A 20440-nucleotide genomic window follows, 5' to 3' on the forward strand; every position below is an offset into this window, starting at 1 on the left:
TATGAACGAGCAGATGTGATTTGCTTGTAAAAGTATAGCAATATTGAATTGATGAATCGAGCAGATGTTAATTTGATATTAAAGGCTATTTTCAATAGGAACTTAGATCAAGTAAATTGCGAGAGCCTGTTAGATCTATGTTGATTAATAAATTGCGAGAGCCTGTTAATCATGTTAATTGTGCAATGTTAATTATTGGTTGTTATGTTTTATCCCGAAATATTAATTATTGGTGAACCTGTGACCCTAGGCCTTTTATTGTTGATTTCTCCCTACTCTTAATCTCCTTAGTTTAGTTCCTTTTTACAACAACAATTTTGGTTACTTAATAGTCTAGATTATATTAATTAATTAGGAATAGAAAGACTTGTTTCTCTATGGATTCGACCCTACTTCCCTATCTACATAGTTAGTGGATTTAGGTATTATTTTTGATTAGGTGATTACGACTTTAGCCTGTCAGCCAACCTCCTTCACCCATCGAAAACCACTGATCGTCCTCCACCACCCATTCCCGACCCTCGAAACCACCCAGCCAGCCCTCTCCGACTCCCAAAACCACCAACCCAACTCGTGAAAACCAAGCACTCACGCTTTCTCCGTCTCCAATTCACCGGGGTTCAACACGCATCACCACCAAATTCTCAAATCCGACCTCATCTTCAATCACCGTTGGGCTGGGATTACTTGTTGAAGAGGTAAACCTTGTCGTTAGTGGCTGATTTCATGGCTGATTTCGTCGCCGGTGTCGTGGCCAATGGTTTCGGATGTTAGGGTTATGGTTTGGGATTTGGGGGATTTTGGCTGTTTTGCGTGGTGATCAAAGAGGAAAGGGGAGGTGCAATGGTCGGGTAGCACCGTCACCGACGCTCCGAGGGGAAAGAGGTTGGGCTAGCCGTGGTGGAAATGGGTTGTTGTTGGTGGAGTTGTCGGCCGACTCTGTTGAGTGCGTGAAGTGCGCAGGGAAGGGGAAGCGAGGAGATGGGCAGGGAGGTGGCGATCGGATGTGGGGGAAGGGGAGGTAGTGCTACCGGCGTCGTGGGCTACTGGCTGGTTGCTGGTGGCCGTGGTGGAGAACCAAAGAAGGTAGAGAGGGAAGAGGTAAGAGAGAGAAGGTGTTTTTTTAAATTTATTTTTTAATTTAATATTATTTATAACTTTATGTATTTATTTAATTTTAAATTTTTATTTTTAAGCCAATCATACGCTGACACGTGTCTTGTTAACTGTAATATTAGGTTGGATGACCGGTTAGGGTTGATAAAAATTACTATGGTACAAAGTTGGGAGTGATATGGAATAAACTGAAGTTAGGATTAATATTGGCGGATGAGGCATAGTTGGGATTAATAGTGACAATTTTTCCTTATTTAAATTGGCTCGATTTTATTAATATTCCGTAAACTAATTGTTCTCATAAAAATAAAAAATTGAGAAGCAGTGTTAAGATTTTCCTAGCAAAAGAAAATTTGACTTTTATTATTTTATCTGGTCCAGATTAATCAATCATTTCCAGAATTATTTATTTTCATAAAAAGCGAAAATTAGGAAAAAAATTTCGGATTTCTAAGTGAAATAAAACCTAATTTTAATTACTTAATTGGTTCAAAATATTAATTAAAATAAATCAGAAGCTTGAAATTTTCGGCCCTAATGAGTAACTAAATAGATTTTGTTTGGATTTTCATCAAAATTTATTTAATTTTAAATTAATTTAATTCCTAGGTTTTTCTATTTTCCTAAAATAAAATCTTAATTATATCTTAGGAAATTTTAGATTTTAAAACTTGGAAAAAACATGAAAATGGTTTTTAACACCTCCATTAAAAAAAAAATGATTTTAACACCACAAAAATTTTTGAAATTTTGATTTTACCACCACTTAACAGATTCCGTCCAAGAATCCGTTAAGTGGGATCCACACTGCCACGTGTTATAATACTATTGGTTTTTTTAAAAAAATTAAAAAATAAAAAAAGAAAAAGAAAAAATCTACAGCCACCCAAACACCACCACCACCACCAACACCGTATCCCCACCCCACACGCACGACTTCAAGCCGCCGGTAACGTTACCCAGCCCAGACCACCGGAAACCACTCTCCTCCCAAGCCTCGACCACCGGAACCCTTTCCCTTCTTACTTGCACCCGTAAACCCGTCCAAAACGAAACCCTAAATTCTAAAAACGACCATAATTTCAGCCACTAATGGCTGAAATCGGCCGGTTTTGGGGATGATTATCCTAAATCGACCGATTTCAGCCATTATTGGACGGAATCGTGGTTGTTTTTGGGGAAGAGGGGGCTGCGTTCTGGTGGGGCTGGTTTATCATGCGGCGGTTTTTGGCTGCGGGAAAGGGAGGGGTTGGGTCACGGTGGGGTTGGGTTAAGCAGGGAGAGGTTTTGGTGCCGACGAAAGGGGCGGGGGCCGACGATTGTGCTGGGTCAGGGCGGAAATCAGGGGATCGGTGGTGGCGTAGGGGTGGCTGTGTAATTTTCGAGATTTTTTTATTTTTTTTATTTTTTTAAAATTTTGTTGACTAACCACAAAGCAACACGTGGAAGTGTGGACCCCACTTAATGGATTCTTGGACGGAATCTGTTAAGTGGTGGTAAAATCAAATTTTCCAAGATTTTTGTGGTGTTAAAATATTTTTTTTTATGGAGGTGTTAAAAACCATTTTTCGTGTTTTTTCCAGGTGTTAAAATCTAAAATAACCTATATTTTATCATATATGTTTTAAACTTTCAATAATCACTTCTCCTATACTTTTTTTTCAAGCAAACCTCTATTGCCTTTTATTCATTTACATGATCATTTTGCAATTCCGTATTTTCATAACCTAATTTATACTTGCTCACCAAGTTAGCAATGCTCAATCCTTTATTTTATTATTGCTTCTCAAGTAATTCCTTATCCTTTAATTTTCATATTTAATTCTACACTTAATTAATTATATAACATAATTCTCACACTCTTACACCCATAAATAGTTAAAACCCCTCTTTTAAAAACCCAAAAACCCACAAAACTAAGGAAATGACTTTAATGCCCCCGTTATTCTTAGGATTTTTTTGAAAATAACACCACAAATTTTACAAAAAATGGATTATAACACCACATAATCTCAAACTTTGATTATAACACCACAAAAAAATCCAAAAATTGGATTTCACCACCTTCTAACTGAATTTTGGATGAAATCCGTTAGTGGGACCCAAGATAGACACGTGGCAATAAGACATTGGTTTAAAAAATAAAGGTAAAAAAATTTTAAAAAAAAAAAGAAAAAAGAAAAAGAAAAACACCCTATAACCCTAACCCAACCACTAGCCCACCACTGGCGGCCGCCACAGCCGGAGACTCCTACTGACGCCGGCAACCCTTCCTTCACCGGCGAAATCACCGCCCATCATCCTCACCCACCACAGCCCCCCTCCCCCCGCGCAAATCCCACCTTACCACGAACCACCGAAAACCACTCATGTCGTCGCCTCATCGCAAAATTGACCCAACTGGGGCTTCGAAAGTGGTTTTCGACCGGTTTGAAGGTGAAGCGGAAGTACAGGGGTGGTTTTTCGGGGAGGAAGCGAAGTGGCTGGGAGGTTTCGGCTGGGTTGGGTTTGGTTTCGGCTGACGGTGGTTCGGCGACAGTGTAGGTTGGGGTTTCGGCTAGTTTAGGTTGGGGTTTCGATGGTGTGGTGACGGTATCGGAGGTTTTGGGGCAGGGTATGGTGACGACGGTGGTTCAGCGGCGGTCTCAGAGCTTTGGGGGTTAGGTTTAGGTGACGGTGGTGGCTGGTTTAGCATTTTAGGATTTTTCTTTTTTTTTTTAAAAAAAAAAAAATTAATTTTTTTTAATCCAATAGATGAGTGACATGTGTCCAAAGTGAGCCCCACTAACGGATTATTGGATGGAATCCGTTAGTAGGTGGTGAAATCAATTTTTTTGATTTTATGTGGTGTCATAATACAAATTCGAGAAAAGGTGGTGTTATAATCCATTTTTTTTCAAAATATGTGGTGTTATTTTCAAAAAAATCCTTATTCTTATGCATGCCTAAAGAAGTTATAGCTTTAGGATTTCTCACAATAATTCCATCTTTTCATATTGTATCCCGACCTTTATTCACCTTTTTCATACACAAACCCACCTTATTATATTTTCTCTTACTTTATCTTACACATACTTACGATTTTTCAAAAATTTCTTAACTATATTTAATGACATATATGTAAAAAAGGAGGTAGTCTAATGCACGAATAATAAAATCAACACAAATTTTTATATATGGATAGCTAGGGCTTGTTTGACATTTTTTTTTCTTTTTTTTGAAAACTAAAAACCGAAAACAGGAAAAAAAATGTTTCCACTTTTCAGTTGCCAGTTTTCAAAATTATCATGATTTTAATAAGTTTGACTATTTTTTTGTTTATTATATCATATGATTTAAAAAAAAACCAAAAAAAAATAGAAAATCACAGTGATGCCAAACGAATCCGTTTACATGTTTAGAAGTTATTTGATCGGTTAGATGTTACTTGATCACGAGTTACTTAGTCGATTAAAGGTTACTCGGTTGACCAAAGGTTACCCGGTTAGTGTTTTGGTGTCTCTAGACTCTAGGTACACCAAAAATGCACCATAAAATCAAATTAAGGGTGTGTTTTATTCACTTGATTTTTACTTATCTGAACTTAACTGAACTTATCAACCCTTATCTGAACTTATCTAAACTTATTACACCTTATTAACACTTATTTTCACTTATTTGACCTTATTAAACCTTATTAACACTTATAAGACTTTATTAGACATTATTTGTCATTCTTGAAACATATTGTGTAACATATTGGTAATGTGAGTATATATATAACAATATATTAAAATAAAAGCAATAAAATATGAAAATATTAGCATTTTTGAATGTATTAAACTTGTTGATTTGCTTAACTTTTATATAAGCAAAATTTATCTAGTCTTACCATAACTTATGAGTATAACGTTACTTTAATTTTATTTTTTTATGCAAATGTTACTTTATTCTTATATGAAATCATGATAATAAAACACATAAAATTTTACAAAAATAAAAAAGTGAAAAGCAATCTTGATTAATATTAACTCTATATAAATATAATAAGTGGAAATAAAGTGAGGAGAACGTTAATTTAGAACTTATTAACCCTGAACTTATTAACCCTTAACTGAACTTATTAAACCTGAAATAAGTGAAAATAAGGTGAACAGAACAAACTCTAAAAGCTTCCACTAGGCAAACGAAAAAAAAAAAAAAAAAAAAAAATCCCCAAATTGATTAAAAACAATAAAACAAAGAATAATAAAAATCACAGATCTGCAGCAGCAGCTTCTTCTTCTGTGAGTACAAGTTCGTCAAACATCACCAAACTCCCCAAAAATAAAAAAATCCAACTGACATTCAAATGACAATGTATAGAAATCCAATTTCTGAATCCCATGATTTTCATTTTCTCTCTCCTCTGAACTGAAATGCAGCCAGGAATTGGAGCATCATCATCATCATCATCGCCATTTACGTTGAGTCCTTTACCTTTCATTTACAGTATTAATGGCGAATTAAGCAATACCTCCGTTGAAGGTTTCGACAGTTCTAGGGTTTTTTTCTTGGCTTCTTTGTGGTTGTTTCGAGGCGTTGGCGGTGGTGGCAGCAGTGGTGGTTCAATGGATTTTTCTAAGGTTGGAGAGAAGATTCTGAGCTCGGTTCGCTCTGCTCGGTCTCTTGGTTTTCTACCGGCGGCATCCGATCGTCCCGAGGTTTGTTGTTTTCTTTCTGATTTTGATTTTTTTTGGGTTTATTGTGATAATGTGGTTAGGTTACTGTAATAAGGATTATTGGAAGCCAATTTTTTTTTGTTATATGCTAATTGATGTTCTGAATTTGAGTTGATTAGATGGTGTAGAATTCTGAATTTTTCTAGGTTTCGTTTGGTTGTTAATTTGTGATGTTTGATGCGAAATCGTTGTGTTGGGCAATATTCGCTTAATTTGGCCTTGGTATGCGTCAATTGAGATTTTGTGATTCAAAGATGAGATGAATAAGGGGATAAAGTGGCAAATTTGATGTGATCAAACTCATCTGATACAGTGTATTAGCTGATCAGAGCTGAGCAATCGGATTAGCTTCATTCGGCCTTGGTATACCTCGATTGAGTGTTTGTGATTTAGAGACGAATAAGGGGACAAAGCAGCAAATTTAATGTGATCAAACTCATCTGATAAGCACTATTAGCTGATCATAGCGGATAATTGGATTAGTTGATTAATCTCTGTTTGAGATTGAGATGCATGTTCAACTCTGATAATGAGTTAATTAGCTTGTTTGAGCATTTGTCGGAGGCAGATGAGGTTTAAGTGATTGGTTTTAGGCAATTGTTGCCTGAATTCCATTGTACCACTAAGCAACAATAAATTAGAAATAGATCAAGCTTCAAAGTCCAATGCAATTACAGTCACCTATATTTTTTCCCCTGTTTTGATTGGATTTCGGACAATATTATTTTTGTAGCACGTATTTATACCCTAGATTACAATCAGAAATATATTATGCTAATTTTCTTAAGAATATGAAACAATATGATGGTAAGATTCCCTAGTTTTCATAGGCCTTATGCTTTCTCGTTTCTCTTAAACCTTATCTGCACCTCGTAAGCCTTAAGGACCAGTGCCATGCTTCGATTTTTTCAGTAGCTAACTAGCTATACCTGTTTAAATTTTAAAATTACACTTTTCTATGAACATGCATAGTGTTACAAATGCCATATGGTTATTTGTATTTGGAACTATTCGTCTTGTTTAGCCTTCTCTCTTTTGGAGTTGACCTATATCAATCCAAGGATTGTTACTTAAATTATTAAATATATATTTCCTACATTCAGATAGTTTAGGCAACTTACTCCAAACATGTTGATAGGTGTATGGGTTTTTGCTTCATTTAGAGAAGAATGGAATGATTATCCTTTCAGATTGAGTATGGGATGAAGCCATATAGGTAAAAATATTGATGATCAACTTTAATTGAATTAGGTTTCTGTGTTTGAGAGGGTGGCATTAAACACTAAACCTCAATGCATCATTGACTCTTTTCTAGTGTATTTACATCTTCTGTTGAGGCATTGGACATGTCCAAGGTTTCTACAATGTGCTTTTACTCCATTAGATACGTATACGTTTCTAAAGTTCTGGGAGTTGGAAGCAGAAGTCAAATTATATCCTTGAGCAGGAAAAAGGCTTCTTGTAAAAGATAATGCCTTTTCCCCACTCCAAAAAGAGAAAAGAGAGAAAAATGACAACCATTTAAAAAGCTGAGCTTTTCCTGTTTTCGTTTCTGCCTTCAGAAGCATGGGAAAGAACATAGACAAACTTGTATTCTAGTAGTATAAGATCATATACTTATGCTACATAATTGTATACATTATGTTATTGGCTCTAAAGAAGGTAATAGGCATCTACAAATTATATGGGTGGAAAAGAGGGGGGTGGGGGAAAGGGTAGGGGAGGGCTATCATGATCATAAGACTACCTACATCCCTTTGTACGTATATGCCTTTTGAGGATCTTAATCCTGTGGCTTATGACATAGTCAACAAGGATTGTTGACAATAAATTTTTTGTTTTGTTTTTTTGCCCCGGGAGGTGGGGGTGTTTTCAGTTAAGTTTGAATCGAATTTGTAGACCAAAGTAAGAAGGCTTAAGTTCTAGGGATTTGGTAATGACAATGAGTCAATGACTCTATGGCATGGTTGTATGTCTTTTTTTTTTTTTTTTTTAAAGAAATCCCACAACATGCTTGAGGGGCATGATAACATTTGACTTCCCTTCTAAGACTATTTAAGGTTTAGGGCTCCTCATATAGTGTGTTTCATTGCTTGGCAGCTACAATAGAAAGAGGGGGGGGGGGGGGGGCTTGATAGGAAGCGAACTCAAATATTGTAGTCCCCTATTATCTGATGGGGATCTGATGAAGGTTTAGTGAATCAACTCATACATTTCTAACTGTGATTGCTTTTTCTGTGGCACTCAAGTTTGTCTTTGTTCACATTTACTTGAGTTTAACTGGCTAAATGTAAGTTGCTGAAAGACTTGAGTGATCTATATGAATTGAAAGATTGCTACTTCTCCTTAATCTTGTCTTTGTAACATCCTCTTCTAGCTACTGAAAAGTGTTTATTTCTAAGAGGTCTCCATGGGCATATTTTTTCAGTGGCTGCAATCATTTTAACTAATTCTTCCATTGGTGTTTGGCTTTATGCAGGTTCCTGCCAGGGCAGAAGCAGCAGCAGCTGTTGCTCGAGCTCTTGCAACTCTACCCCCTGATCAGAGGTTAAGTCTCCCATCAAGTTCGGCTGAACTGAGTTCCATGTACGGAAGCAGATCTCATGATCCAGTTGTTGAGGAATTAGAAGAAGAATTTTATGAAGAGGTATGTTGCTTCTCAGTTTTTTTAGTTTCAATTATTGTATTGTTACCTCACGTTTCTTGTTGTGTATGTAGTAGAATGCCCGAGTCATTTTAGAATTTCGTTGCAGTTTTCGTTAGTTTTTGTTTTCTTTAACCTTTTTTGTACAATTAAATATGATTTTGACATTTCTTTGTGTCGAGAAAGTGATATTCAAGTACTGGTCTATCTTGGGAATTTGGACATATGTAACTACTTTTTGTTTCTTTTTGATTTTGCATTTTCTTGTCTATTTTGATGAGTTCCTCTTGCACATCAAGGCTTCTATTCCGAGGAACTATTTTTTTTTTTTTTTAATTTATTTCTCAAGGGTCATGGTGATGATGTGATAGAATGCAATAATAAACAAATTATTTGAAGACTTCACTCTGTCACGCACTCACATACATTTTTACTGGAATTTGTTCACTTAAGCAAGATATGTGGTTTGGATTTTCTTTTAGAACAACGATTGATTTGATACTTAAATAAATGAAAAATGCAAAACTTTTACAGGGAAATTTTCACTAATTAATCGATAAGATTGTAAAATAAAACATAACACTAGCCTTTTATTTTGCTTGCCTAATTCTGTAAGCTTACTAGCCTAAAAATATTCTAAATAAAAGTAAAACACTGAAATAATTGGGCGAACATTATTTGACGATAACATATCCTAATGAACTTAGAAGACAAGCTGGAAATATAGAAGTTCAGCCTTTTCAATCTAGGTAGGAACTTGTAGTTAGCTAAGTTATGAGCCAAAACAAATTCACCCAACACCCCATACCCTTATCCTTTGCTGTCTAATTGTATTCTAAGAAAAAGGATAATCCAAACATAGGTAGCAATCAAGTTGCAACATGATGAAATATGCATAGCTTGGAATGCTATGTTGCATTGGCTGGCTCCAGAACCTCATAGCAGTTGCAGCGTTTCTGTGCAAGCGGATGCACATTCAGCTACTTTGCCAACACCAGCAACACCTAGAATGGGATGCTTCCATACTATGACCCTCCCCTCTAAATCTTCAAATATTAATTTTGAAAGCAAATTAAATTGTCGACAACAGAGTCGTTGTTGACAATAAGATGTCTACCCTTACATGTATGTGAGATCCTTGTAATTATTGTCTTGTGCCTTCCCGTAGTCTTTTGTCTTCAATATGAGGAAAGAAGATGATACTTGAAACATTTGCTGGTTGGACAAGCTATGTGCATATTATAGTTGATAAGAATGGCAAAGTTTGGTGCTTGCTTCTTTTTAAAATATAGATAGAAATCCAAATCCAATTGTACTTTACATAAGTACCTCATATATGTGAAGGCTCTTGTAAGAAACCTTCCTTATATGAGATCTCTGAATCTCTCTCTGTGTTTTAAATTTTTACCTTAGTTTTAAAAAGCGCGCCTAGGTGCAAGGTACAGTGAGGCGCCTTAGCTCTGTCAAAGACTTACAAAAGGCGCGCGCCTTTGCACTTTTTTCTAGGCTGCTTCTTGCGCCTTATGTTGTAAAGCATTTAGAGCTATTTTGTGATGGGGAGGTTAATTCATTTCTAGAGGAGAGAGAAATCCCTTGTCCCCTAATTCGATTTGAAGAACCTAGCTATTGATCACATGGCCCTTTCACCTTTACACATAATTCCAATTTTATACTAATTTAATAGAAATTATTTTTTCTTTTCTATATGAATAAAGTGCGCGTCACCCACAAAAGGTGCGCGCCTTTGGCTTGCGCCTAGGCTTTAAGGAATTTTGCAGTTTTGCGCCGTAGTGCGCCTTGCGCCCTTTAAAACTAAGGGTTCGTTTGGCATTGCTGTGGTTTTCTGTTTTTTGATTTTTTTGTTTTCTAAAAGTATATGATATGTGTCCCATAATGAATCAAAAATTATATAAACTTATTAAAATTATGATAATTTTGAAAACTGACAACAGAAAAGTGGAAACAAGTGTTTCCTGTTTTTGGTTTTCAAAAAAAAAGAAAACTGAAAACCAAAACTGATGCCAAACAAGCCCTAAGATTTTTACTTATATGTTCTAAATTTTAAATTTGGCGCTCTAAATAATTACTCACATGCTCTAAATCTTAAATGAGTTAAATTAGATGTTCTAAATTATTACTCAAATGTTTAAAATATTAAATTAGTTGTTTAAATTTTAATTTATTTGTTCCGTTCTAAATTTTAAATTGTGTGTTCTAAGATTTTTAATCATATGTTTTAGATTTTAAATCATATGATCTAAATTATTACTTATACATTCCAAATGTTTACCTACATGTGTTCTAAATTTTAAATTAGGTGTTCTTAATTTTTACTCAAATATTCTAAATCTTAAATCAAATGTTCTAAATTTAATCGGGAATTTTAAATTTTACTCACACGTTTTAAAATTAAAATCAAATGCTCTTAGCTTTTACTCATATGTATTAAATATTAAATCATGTGTTCTATATAATTATTCAATTGATCTAAATATTTACTCGTATGTTCTAAATTTTTACTCACACGTTCTTAATATTAGATCAGTTCTCATATAAGTATGTTCTCACTTATGGACCTATTATCAGCGAATCTCACGTCAGGTACTATAGAAGTGCAAAATCTGAGTATCAATTTAATGCTCGCATGATCAATTCTACGTCGATTTTCATCCCCGTGTTGTGGGGAATTTGATACATCTTCACTCCATTTTACTCTGTATACTATGCATTGGCTCTCTTCTGTTAGTTGTTGTTGTTGTTGTTTTTTTTTTTTTTTTTTTTTTTTATTTAATTTTTGATGATGGTGTCCAATTACATTATGAAATTTATTTGCCTGAATATAATTTAATTTAGTCAATTTATGTGATATACTTTTGGTCGTATGTCGGCAGGATTTTGATCCAGTTATGTTTGTTCTGGAGCATATTCCCTCAGAAGACGATGAGTTGGAACATTACGAAACCAAGGTAAGACTTTGGCCGCTTATTGTTCTTATTTGTAACAATGCACATTGTTAAATACTAGTTTTTGTCTGGCATAGTTGCATCTGGCACTCTGGGGTAACGAGTTTATTAAAAAGTGGTCATTTGCTTTTTAGTTTTACTTCTTCCAGTATCGATAATATATTGGCATGCATGGGTTTATTAAAATGACATCTGAAATACAGAGTAACAATGACCCAGATATATATATAGGTCACATGTTTAGTTTAGACCACCCAATTTGATTTTCCCTTGGTAGTATACAATGTAGTGATGTACAAACTAATACTGTATATGGAAAATGATTAAGTAGTATGAAGTATACTGGAAAAGGCAACTTAGGTTATACAAAATGAACACATCCAAGAGGAAGGTGTTAATTTTACCCTTTTTTTTTTTGAAAAGATAGGTGTAAATTTTACCTAAATCAATAGTGTCTCACTTCCAATGAAGCACCTCATTTTCACCCCTTAAAAAATTTTGAACTTTAGCTTGCTTAGTTTCCAACGTGTCTTATAGAGAAGTGTAAAACATGTGTAATTGTTATTGACACTATTTTTTTCTTGTTTTATGACTTTATCTTGATGTCACAGAAGATGATCTTTCATCTGTGCTGCCTGTTGTAAAATTGATGAATTCAGTTTTGCTAAGCTTTTCTTCTCTACTTGATTACCGTCTGTTCTTTGCAGGCTACTGTTAGGCTAGCCCAACTGGAGAAAATATCTGCACATTTATCCCGCCATGTCATGGAGCATCATGAAGAAATGGGTATGCTGTTTGTTACTTTTATTATTATTTTTGTTAGCATTTCAAAAGAAGGTTAGCATAGCAAATGCATATGTTAAGATGGATGTATGGGAACACCTTAAGGGATAGAATTTGGAATTAAGGTATTTGGAAGAAGGTTAGAGTTTCAGATGTTGAGGATGAGTTAAGAGAGAATCAGCACGTTAGGTTGGGCACGTGAGACATGATAGACCTTAAGCAATAGATGAACTGTTAAGGAAAGTGGAGAGTTAGGATTATGGGATTTTAGATGAAGTCGGGGATGCCAAACATGATTTGAATGGAGGGTGTTAAGAAAAATGTGAAGAATCTGGTTTGTAGGAGTATATAGCTGTTGAAGAAGTGAATGGAGGCGGAGTATCTCTGTTGGGAATGACCACTAGTGATAATATCATGATTTATGCAGCCAACCCCATCTTATTGATTTCAAGGCTTTAGCATTGTTGTTTAGTTAGTAAAATGAGTTGTAACTTGTCAATCATGTTAGTTGAAAGTTATGTATAACATCTGATGCTGTTAAGCGTAATAACTTCTGCTATGTTGATTGATGATTTGGGTTGAAACATATAGACTGATAATAGACTTGAAATGTCTTTGTTTCCAGTAAGGGGTATGCAGTTGGTCAGAGAATTGGAGAAGGACTTGAAGATCGCCACCGTGATCTGCATGGTATCCATTCGAAAGCAGTTTTGAAAGTTCTTTTAATGTCTACTGGCATGTTAATTGCAGGGAGGGTCCAATACAACTTTAGCATGTTGTATGATTAAATGTATTCTATATTGACTTTCTTGCAATGCAGAATGGGAGGAGGCACCTAACTTCTTCTGTGCATGAGGTTTCAAGGGATCTCGTTGTTACAGAAAGTTCAAGAAAGAAGCAAGTTCTCTTGGTATTGACCTTTTCCACCATGATTTATATATAATTTAGTCGTCTCCATAAAGACCCTGCCGTTTGTGCTTTTGCATAAAAAACTAGGAGAACCATCAGAGAATAGAATGAATTATAAAATGAGAACTTGTGTATTTGTTTATCGAAATAGTTATTTATTAGTATGGAGTCTTGTGATTATAAAATTGACACACTCTTGGTGTCTCTCTAGTACTATTTTATCATTTGCATTCTTTTTCTGGAATAGTCACAATTTTTGTTTTACAGTGTCTCTGAAAAAGTTGCCAACTTAAAATACGTATACTTGTGAGCTGTGTTTGGTTTCCTAAATATCCTTATCACACATAAGTTATGAAGAGACTCAAGAGAATGGGAATATTCCTATATCATAAAGGTTATTTATTTATTTATTTTAAAATTAGGGCTAGGGGGCAAGGTCACAATTAACTTTTACTGTGTCTTTAGATCAATGTTAAGGACTTTTCTCTATACTATGTTTGGGTTTATTGCTGAAACTTTATCAATATATTTTTTTTTTTTCTGAAAAAAGAAAGAGGCAAGCCTTAGTTTTTTAGCTTACTGTGTCTTTCGCATCTTAACTATTTTGCAGGATGTGCTTCCAGTATTAACAGAAATCCTCCATGCTCTGGACATGCAGAAAGAGCTTGAAACACTCGTTGAGGAAGGGAATTTCTGTAAGGTTGACTTTTGTATAACTTTCACTGCTATTCTTCTGTAATTGGATGGCTATAAATTCAGTCATCATCTACCTCATCATTATTGCTTTTGCTACAAGATTGTGTCCACTTGTTTCTCACCAAATACTACCTGATCGCAGGCATTTCAAGTACTTTCTGAATATTTGCAGCTTCTAGATTCTCTTACAGAGCTTTCAGCTATACAAGAAATGAGTCGCAGTGTTGAGGTAAATATTAATTTAGTCTGGTATAAATTTTTACATATGTGTTAAGCTGGATTTGATGGTGGGAAACTGGGAACATATGTTTTCCTTCCATATAAATGAAGTAGAAACTGCAAAAATACCATTAGCCTTCAAGTTTCTTTCTTAGTGTTTTTTTTTTTTTTTTATTTTGTTTTTTTTTTATTTTTTATTATTATTATTATTATTTTTTTTTGTGTGTGTTTCTATAACACACCTCATCACCAATGTCGGATACATGTGACTTGTTTGGTAAGGTGTAATGTCAGTAGTAAGCTTATACTTCCTCTGCTTTTTTTCACTTCTGACATTTCTACAATGTACACTATCCTCATACTCTATTGTAGTATTATAATTACGTGTCGTAATTTATCATATGAGATCTTGTCATATGTCTTAGTGTGTTCTTTATGAAAGTTTAATTCTTATACTACGTAATTTTTATAAATGCACAACTAAAGATATTAAGGGTTGAATTTATCCATTGCTAAACGTGAAAAATAGAAAGTTGTACGTATAAAAAGAGAAAGTATTGATTTGTCTTGGGACATCACAAGATTTGACATCTTTTACCTCCACTTGTTGCTTAGGTACTGATTGATAAATTGATACGATTCTTTGTATTGAAAATTAAATTTTGTTACACTTCTTTGATTAAATTGAACTTTATTGAGTCGTCTGTGGATAATTGAATAATTCAATGTAATTATTATATTGTTGTATCCATATATATCCAGATTAAATGACAGTTTCAATATTAATGCACCAAGTTCCTTTTTTTTTTTAAATCGAAATGTTAAAATTATTGCACCGTTTCCTTATCTGGTTGGTATATTCGGACAAAAGACTATATTGTCCTCAAATTTTCCTTTTATGTCCCCACTCCCATCTTTCTCCCCATCCTTGGAAGGGTAGTGTTGTCTTATAAACATTTTCTCTCTCTTTCTTAAATGGAGGAAGTATACGAGAGAATAATGTAGTAGTTGTAAAAGGTTCTGAAACAGTTCTTTTAATGTTGTAAATAAGCTATGTTAATTCACTTTTAAAAACAACTTGGAGGGTAAATCGATTCTTTAATTTAAGCATTTCCATTTTTTCCTCATTGATTTCATAAGAATTATGGTTTCTTCTCTTTTGGTGAGTACTTAGGTAAAATTTTACTTGATGTATTTTTAAAAGGGAAAAAAAGTGATTGAATAATGCCTATATGTGATAGCATGATGTATTTTAATTAATACTTCCTCCATTTTATAGTACAAATGAAAAACTTCTTGTTTCCCACTTGCCAATGCATGTTTTTGATCATTAATATCCTTAAAAATTAATAAAATATGATTTTTGGAAAGTATAAATTTTAAGCAAATCTAACAAGGCCTCACATGATTACGATTTTCCTTACTGAAAAATCACCAAAATAGAGATTGTGTACAGAGTGAATAGTGTAAATTTTGAAGTGTTTCATCTATAAAACCGGAAGATAAAGTTCTTAAAATAGTGTAATTGGGACACAATGCATGAAAATGATGAACCGAACAGCATCAGTTTCTTCATAAAATTATTTATTTATTTATTCAAATTTATCATTTTTTCTTTTAATATGATCATGGATTTATGATGTTGCAGCCTTACTTCAACATTGTCAATGTGCATGTTGTTGCTAATATTTTGTTGATGAAGGCTGTTACACAAATACTCTCTTTAGATTTTGCTCTATAATTATTAAATCTAAATTATCTTTTTTCTTTTATATGCTTTACAGTTTACTTGTGGCTTTGATAAAGAATGGTATGATATTCTTTTTTCTTTTTCCACATATCAACAGGTTTGGTTGGGGAACACTCTTCAGAAGCTGGATTCTTTATTGTTACAAGTTTGCCAGGATTTCAAAGAGGAGAAATATGTAACTGTACGTATATGTTTCTTTTCTCGTTATGGATCATTGAAGTAATCTGTCATGTCATTTTTGTTTCCTGTGTCTTGTTATTAGCTGTTATCTGTATATGGCATGTAGCAGCTTGTGGTTTTCTTCATTAAGCAAGTAAACTACCTTACTAATTCAAGACTAATTCTAGAAGACCTGCTGATCAGTAGTAAAAGTCCTTGGTACTGAAGGCCAATGAAGGAAGGCATCTCATCTCGGCCTCATGACCCTAGTCAAGTAAAGTCAATGAGGGCTTTCATGAGATACATAATGTGCTATCATATGATTATAGATGTAAAATGAGTGGTTTTGTTTTATAGGCAAATTAAACCAATTTCGCTCCAAGATTCCTTGCCCCTTGTTGCTTGATTTCATCTTATCATTTACTACGCCCTCTGTATTTTATTATTTGCTTCACTTTCCTTTTGCGGCCATATTTTATTACTTGCTCCATGTCCTTCTTTGGCATTTTTAACAATATTTTACTAATTTTCTCCCTACTAATGGTTTCATGTGGCTTTGATAAAGAATGGTATTATTTATGCTTCATAGGTTTACACAAAATTATTTCCTTGTAAACTATTACACACCAAAACCATTGAGTCCTAATTGATGAAGTGCTTGGCTGCTTGAGACCTCTAAACTGAAGTAGCTGTATATTATAGCAAAGTACTTATACATGATTTTTAATTTTTAAATTTGGGCTGAAGGTTTCAAATTAATTCACACTATGGTTCACAGTTTTCCTTTTGGTGGATAGGGAAACATTGCGATAATGAAAAAAAAATAAATCTGGTGGGATTTCTTTGTCTAGATCATGAGGCGACAAACTATTTTGTAAATTTTGTTTTCTTTTGAGGACTTTGCTTCCCTTCCTTTTGTTTCAATCATTTTTCTTTTTAATTTCTCCTACATTGTCTTTGTTACTGATACTATACTCTTGATTCTAATATTTACTCTCTGACCTAACTGTATCTAATTTTATCATATATTGTAGGTGGTTGATGCTTATGCATTGATTGGGGATGTATCTGGTCTTGCTGAAAAGATACAGAGCTTTTTCATGCAGGAAGTCCTTTCAGAGACTCATTCTGTGCTAAAGACTACAGTTCAAGAGGTAATGACTCTTAGGGTTGAATATTGAATGTGTTTCTCAACATTTCTGATGTGGCTACTCTCATGTCTTTAAAGATTTCTAATTAATAACTCGAACTACTTCTGTGCTGGGTGGATTCTATCCTCTGGTTCTTTGTAAGACCCCTCGTTAATATTTTTTGTTAGCTATTGCAAATGTAAACATGTATACAATTGAGTTTTTCTTGTAATGTGTCTTCTCAATCATTAGTTGCATATTTTTAAGATAATTACCATAAGATAGTGGGCCTCTAGTGAGCTGGGCCTATCACAAATTGCCAAATAAGTCAAGTAGACAAAGACATATAAGAAGAGCTGGAGGGATAAGAGGGTGAGGTAGTATCCTCATGCACCCAGTGGATTGTTCCCTTAATCTTATATGTAGAAACATGAAAGTGCATTCAGTTGTAGGTTTCTGGTTTTCAGTTTTTTCTATTCAGGTTTTTTATTTTTCGTGATTGAAGGGTATGTTTATTTAGATGACTAATTTTGGCAGGATCTGGATACAGACAGCCTTCAATATAGGTAAGTAGTTTTTATCAAGTCACTTTCTGTTTTTTGTGTTTTTTGCTTAAAGTTCTGATGCGCTACCTACTTGTTTATTCAGTTCGAGACTTACCTACAGCGACCTATGTCTCCAGATACCAGAATCTAAGTTCCGACAGTGTCTGCTAAGAACACTAGCTGTCCTTTTTAGGCTGATGTGCTCTTATCATGCTATAATGAGTTTCCAGACAGAGAACGAGGTAAACCTTCTGCAAATAGTGATGTGCTGATGTCTATTTTCGTTGTGAGGAGTAATCTCATGAGCTTTGTTAGAGTTATCACAAACTTCAACTCTTTAGCTGCATTTGTAATGTATTATCTTGCCTCCCTACTTGAATCATTGCCTACCCTTTAGGAACTTGCATGCATTCTGAATCAATTTAAATTTTGTGATTGATCATACTTTCTAGCTTATGTACATAATTACCTGTACAATGATTGCTCACCTTAATCTTGTGACTAAATAGGATTTCTTAAAGTTTTTCCCACTTTAAAGTTATGAGGGTTGTATTGATTGAGGAATAAAATAATGAAATGAAGACATCCATATCTTTCTCTGTCTCTCTCTTAAGATTTTTTTTTTTTTTTTTCTTCAAACAATTATTTCACAAAGTTTCCTCTATTTCTTTATGGATAATTGGATCAATTGATAATGAAATAGAGATTGTAGACAGATTTTCTACAATAGCAATCTTTAATTTTTCATATATATAGGAATACATTTCTGTTGGGAAAGAATAAGTAGTAATATTCTGTCCAATTTTCATTCGATATCTCATGTTAATATGTGGTGCATTATTTAAAAGCCCTTAAATCCAGTATGAAATGTCAAATGTGTGAAGCATCTTTATATATATATATATATATACAAATTGGACAGAAATGTATTCCTATATATATGAAAAATTAAAGATTGCTATTGTAGAAAATCTGTCTACAATCTCTATTGTAGAATTTGTACATATATATATATATACTCCCTCCGTTTCTTTTACTAGCAACAAAGTAGCAGTTTGTGGACTCCTAGGCAAAATATGGTAAATGTAATTAATGAAAAATAAGGGCATGTGTTTAGTATTAATCTAACTAAAAAAAAAAAAAAAAAAATCAAACACAACCACCTAACACCTAGCAGCACCACCACCTAGCAGTACCACCACCACCTAGCACAATCACCACCACCACCTAGCAGTACCACCACCACCACCTATTTCACCTACAACCTCGGTTTCGCCCACAAAACCCACCACCTGTTTCGACCTTGATTTTGCCCACAAAACCCACAACCCACAACCACAACCCCGATTTCGAACCACCCACCAACCAACCAAGTTCCAACCAACCAACCAACCAAATTCGACCACCCACCAGAAATTCGAACCACCACCAGATATTCGAACCACCCGCCAAATTCGTAGAGCCCAGAATTTCGAACCTCCCACCAACTTCGAACCTCCCACCAATTTCGAACCACCCACCAAATTCGTAGAGCCCAGATCTGGAAAATTAAAGGTTTTATGGTTAGATTAAACTATCAATTTGAGCTTTAGCAAAAACGACGAAAAAACGAGGAAGGCAGTGACAAGGACGAAAAGAAAGAAGAGAAATGGAGCCGGCGATAAGCGAGGGGATAGCGGCGTGACTTCCGACAAGGTGTTGCGGTTGTATTGAGGGGAGAACGGTGAAGAAAAATAGAGAATTTCTGGGTATGGTGGTGGTGGTGGTGGTTGTGGTTATGGTAGAGGTGGTGGTTGGCAATTGAAAGGGATGATGAATTTAAATGGGAGGGGAATGATTTTGATGGAAATGGTTAAGTTAATTAATGTAGAGTTTAAGTTAATGAGATAAAATAAGTAGTTTATTTAGGGTGTTTAGAAACAAAAGTAAGGGTAACTTTGTAAAATTACACAAAAAAACTTACTATAAAAGGAAAGAAAATAGTTTGTTGCAAGTAATGTGTAACGGCTAGTTATAGTAATTGTTGCGAGTAAAAAGAAACAGAGGGAGTATATATATATATATATATGTACTGTACAAATTCTTTATTTGTGTAATCGTTTTCCCACTTAAGGGGTGACGAGAAGAATTTTTAAATGGATTGATACCTATGCCTAGATCGCGGATAAATGGAAATTTTATTGATAAGACCTTTTCAATTGTGGCCAATATCTTATTACGACTAATTCCGACTACTTCAGGAGAAAAGGAGGCATTTACTTATTACAGAGATGGTGTGATTTGATTTTCTTTATTATTTAGTTTCTTTTTACCGCTCTTAGTCTTATCCGAAAAGCACACACTTCGGGATAGTAAATAACAAATATTCTGTTTCCATATTATAGAAACAAACCCACGCTTGTTGAAGGTGAAGTTTACAAATAGAACGATTCCTTCCGTATAGTTACAAGATATAGAAAAGGAATAAATGCTTTCTTTTTTTCCTTTTTATTTTCATCTATAAATTGTTAATGAACCCACCGGGTATTCATCGAAAGAAAGGAATTGCTTTCGATGAATACCCGGCAGAGCCATTTCGTTTTTTTCAATTTATGAATATTTTTTATTTTGATTTCAAGATGAAAGAACTCACTTTCTACCAAAATAGAAAATATTTCCAAAAATTGAACAAATTAACCATAGCACAAAAAAAGAATTTAAGACTTGAAGTGATAGTAAAAATGGATGGCAAAACACGGCAGAATTTGGATAATTTAATTCTCGTTATAATTAGAAATTATAAGAAAATCAAATTATTTCATCATTAAAGCGAACAAAAGATTACTA

The 20440-nt window shown here is 34.3% G+C and overlaps 1 protein-coding gene across 3 annotated transcripts in view; it reads left to right on the forward strand.

Moving 5' to 3' along the window:
• The first annotated feature begins 5410 nt into the window (after nucleotides 1-5410).
• Nucleotides 5411-20440, forward strand: part of LOC145558578 (uncharacterized) — a 28261-nt gene continuing 13231 nt past the window's right edge. For all 3 annotated transcript variants that reach the window (XM_081619859.1, XM_081619860.1, XM_081619861.1), the window contains exons 1-12: nucleotides 5411-5798; nucleotides 8296-8463; nucleotides 11352-11426; nucleotides 12131-12209; nucleotides 12832-12896; nucleotides 13027-13116; nucleotides 13726-13815; nucleotides 13954-14040; nucleotides 15878-15961; nucleotides 16974-17093; nucleotides 17607-17635; nucleotides 17718-17856. In XM_081619859.1, the coding sequence (XP_081475985.1) occupies nucleotides 5514-5798; nucleotides 8296-8463; nucleotides 11352-11426; nucleotides 12131-12209; nucleotides 12832-12896; nucleotides 13027-13116; nucleotides 13726-13815; nucleotides 13954-14040; nucleotides 15878-15961; nucleotides 16974-17093; nucleotides 17607-17635; nucleotides 17718-17856 (1311 nt within the window). In that variant the 5' untranslated portion in view covers nucleotides 5411-5513. The remainder of the gene's footprint in view (nucleotides 5799-8295; nucleotides 8464-11351; nucleotides 11427-12130; nucleotides 12210-12831; nucleotides 12897-13026; nucleotides 13117-13725; nucleotides 13816-13953; nucleotides 14041-15877; nucleotides 15962-16973; nucleotides 17094-17606; nucleotides 17636-17717; nucleotides 17857-20440) is intronic.

This window comes from Chenopodium album, chromosome 9 (genome assembly GCF_948465745.1).
Source record: "Chenopodium album chromosome 9, dcCheAlbu1.1, whole genome shotgun sequence".
Taxonomy (NCBI): Eukaryota; Viridiplantae; Streptophyta; class Magnoliopsida; order Caryophyllales; family Amaranthaceae; genus Chenopodium; species Chenopodium album.